General features: G+C 44.1%; 1 protein-coding gene across 1 annotated transcript in view; it reads right to left on the bottom strand.

Moving 5' to 3' along the window:
• Positions 1 to 1659: 1659 nt before the first annotated feature.
• The window catches only part of tsr2 (TSR2 ribosome maturation factor), a gene marked incomplete at its 3' end in the record, with an annotated part of 2158 nt that continues 1725 nt past the window's right edge, over positions 1660 to 2092 (bottom strand). The window contains 1 exon segment of the mRNA XM_013999838.1: positions 1660 to 1750. Coding sequence (XP_013855292.1) covers positions 1660 to 1750 — 91 coding nt within the window.

The following is a 2092-nucleotide window of genomic DNA, read 5'->3' as shown; positions in this document are numbered from 1 at the left end:
GTGTGTGTGTGTGTACTGTCTATAGTTTGTAACGTAACTAGCGTGTGAACCTCTGTCCTGATGCTGCTGTGACACCTGAATTTCCACTTGATGAGACAATAAATTAATTTTAATTAAGTTTAATTCAGTTTATTAATATAGCACTAAGTAATAACGTACTATATGTTGTCTCAGGACACTGTACATAAAAAGAACAATGTAAAGAAGAAAGCAGCAGATTGTGTTGAATCACTTCATCACAGTCTCCCATCCTGAGCAAACGGTGGAGAGGAAAAACTCCCTGCTAATCAGGAAGAAACCTCCAGCAGAACCAGGCTCAGGACAGGAGACCATCTGCCTCCACCGGCTGCTTGGAGGACAGGAAGTCTCATATCTATATCTCATATACTGTATCTCTATATCTCTGTCTCATATATGTCTATATCCATATCTCATCTATCTCTATGTGTCATATGTCTACCTCACATATCTGTATATGTCAGGGGTAGGTGTGGCAGAAGGATCAGATCCAGGTWCACCTGCTCATGTTGTTGTTGATGCTGTTAAATTTCTCCTGAAATAAAAAAATGACACTTCAGATTTTCACATGACTCTTGGTCATTTTTTAATGYAGCTAAATCTTTCTGTAATGTTTACTTTAAAAGCTGGTCTGCAGCTGAACTGAAGCCCTCCTGGCTTTAAAGCTCCAGTTTGATGGATTTTATGTTTAAACAAAAACCCTCGCACTGGGCTCTGGATGTTCACCAGAAAGGAGGCGGGGCCATTTGAACAAGGTCATGAGTCTCAGTTCATGGGTCACAGATGACATAGATCACATTTGTCGTGTGTTTCCATCACTGGCCCGCGCTGTAGGCTGTCCCTTTGTAAAGGCCGACACATTCAGAAAACACGGGTTGTGTTGGTGTGCTGTGTGTCTGGTGCTCTACCTCCATCTTCTGTCCTCCTGCCATCACTCTTTCACCAGCCTGTTTTCATCACTCCAGTGTCCGATTATTGTTTGTCTGCCCTGGCTTCCTTCTGTGTGCTCCTGGTTTTGCTTAGTATTTTTGTTCTTTTGCTGCCACGTCTGCTTTTTGCTTTAATAAATATTTTTACTTTGAGCCGCCTGCCTGTCTGCAATCTGGGTCCTACTCCACTCCCTGAACCTGACAGCATCTGAGTCTCCTTCACAGCCGACGGTATCCCAGAATTCATTTCACCAGCAGCAAATTAAACAGAAAAACAAAGATGGCGGAGGTTTTTTAAAGATGGAGTTTATAAATTTATCACAGACTGAAAAAAGTTGGAGAAAGTTTTGATGTGATGACGTGTTAAATAAAACACAGGTACAGGTACTGATCCTGGAGCTGAACCCAAACGGTTGATGCTTTTTAAGAAACACATCCAAACCCTGACCTGGTCAAGTTTCATGAAAACAGTTTTTAAACTGAATTAAAAACAGTACAATTACACAATGTACATGTTTGGTACTCTAAAGGGTTAATAACTTATTTCTAATGTTTTTCTATTCAAACTGAAGTTTCTGAAGCTAAACTTTGAAAAACAACAGCAGTGATGTGATATAAAAGGTATCACCAGGGTAACGAGGCAGCGGACCACCTACACTGTGGACAGCAGGTCTACAGCAGCACGGCTCACAGCAGGTGTAGTGAAACTTACCGTTGTCCTGGAAATACTGCTGAACAACGTCCACCATCCAATCAGCTTTCTGCTGTCCATACACACCCCCAAACCCGTTGTCCACGGCGATCTGACAAACATGAACAGAGAAGATCCTTTAGTTACAGGTTTAGGTTAGGATGAGCCTCAGAGGGTGTGATGGAGACCACTCTGAGCTACCACCACTCTGAGCTACCACCACTCTGAGCTACCACCACTCTGAGCTACCACCACTCTGAGCTACCACCACTCTCAGCTACCACCACTCTGAGCTACCACCACTCTGAGCTACCACCACTCTGAGCTACCACCACTCTGAGCTGCCACCACTCTCGGTTACCACCACTCTCGGCTACCACCACTCTGAGCTACCACCACTCTGAGCTACCACCACTCTCGGTTACCACCACTCTCGGCTACCACCACTCTGAGC

This window comes from Austrofundulus limnaeus, unplaced genomic scaffold, assembly GCF_001266775.1.
Source record: "Austrofundulus limnaeus strain Quisiro unplaced genomic scaffold, Austrofundulus_limnaeus-1.0 Scaffold2504, whole genome shotgun sequence".
NCBI lineage: Eukaryota > Metazoa > Chordata > Actinopteri > Cyprinodontiformes > Rivulidae > Austrofundulus > Austrofundulus limnaeus.
This window is presented reverse-complemented; position numbering and strand designations above follow the sequence as displayed.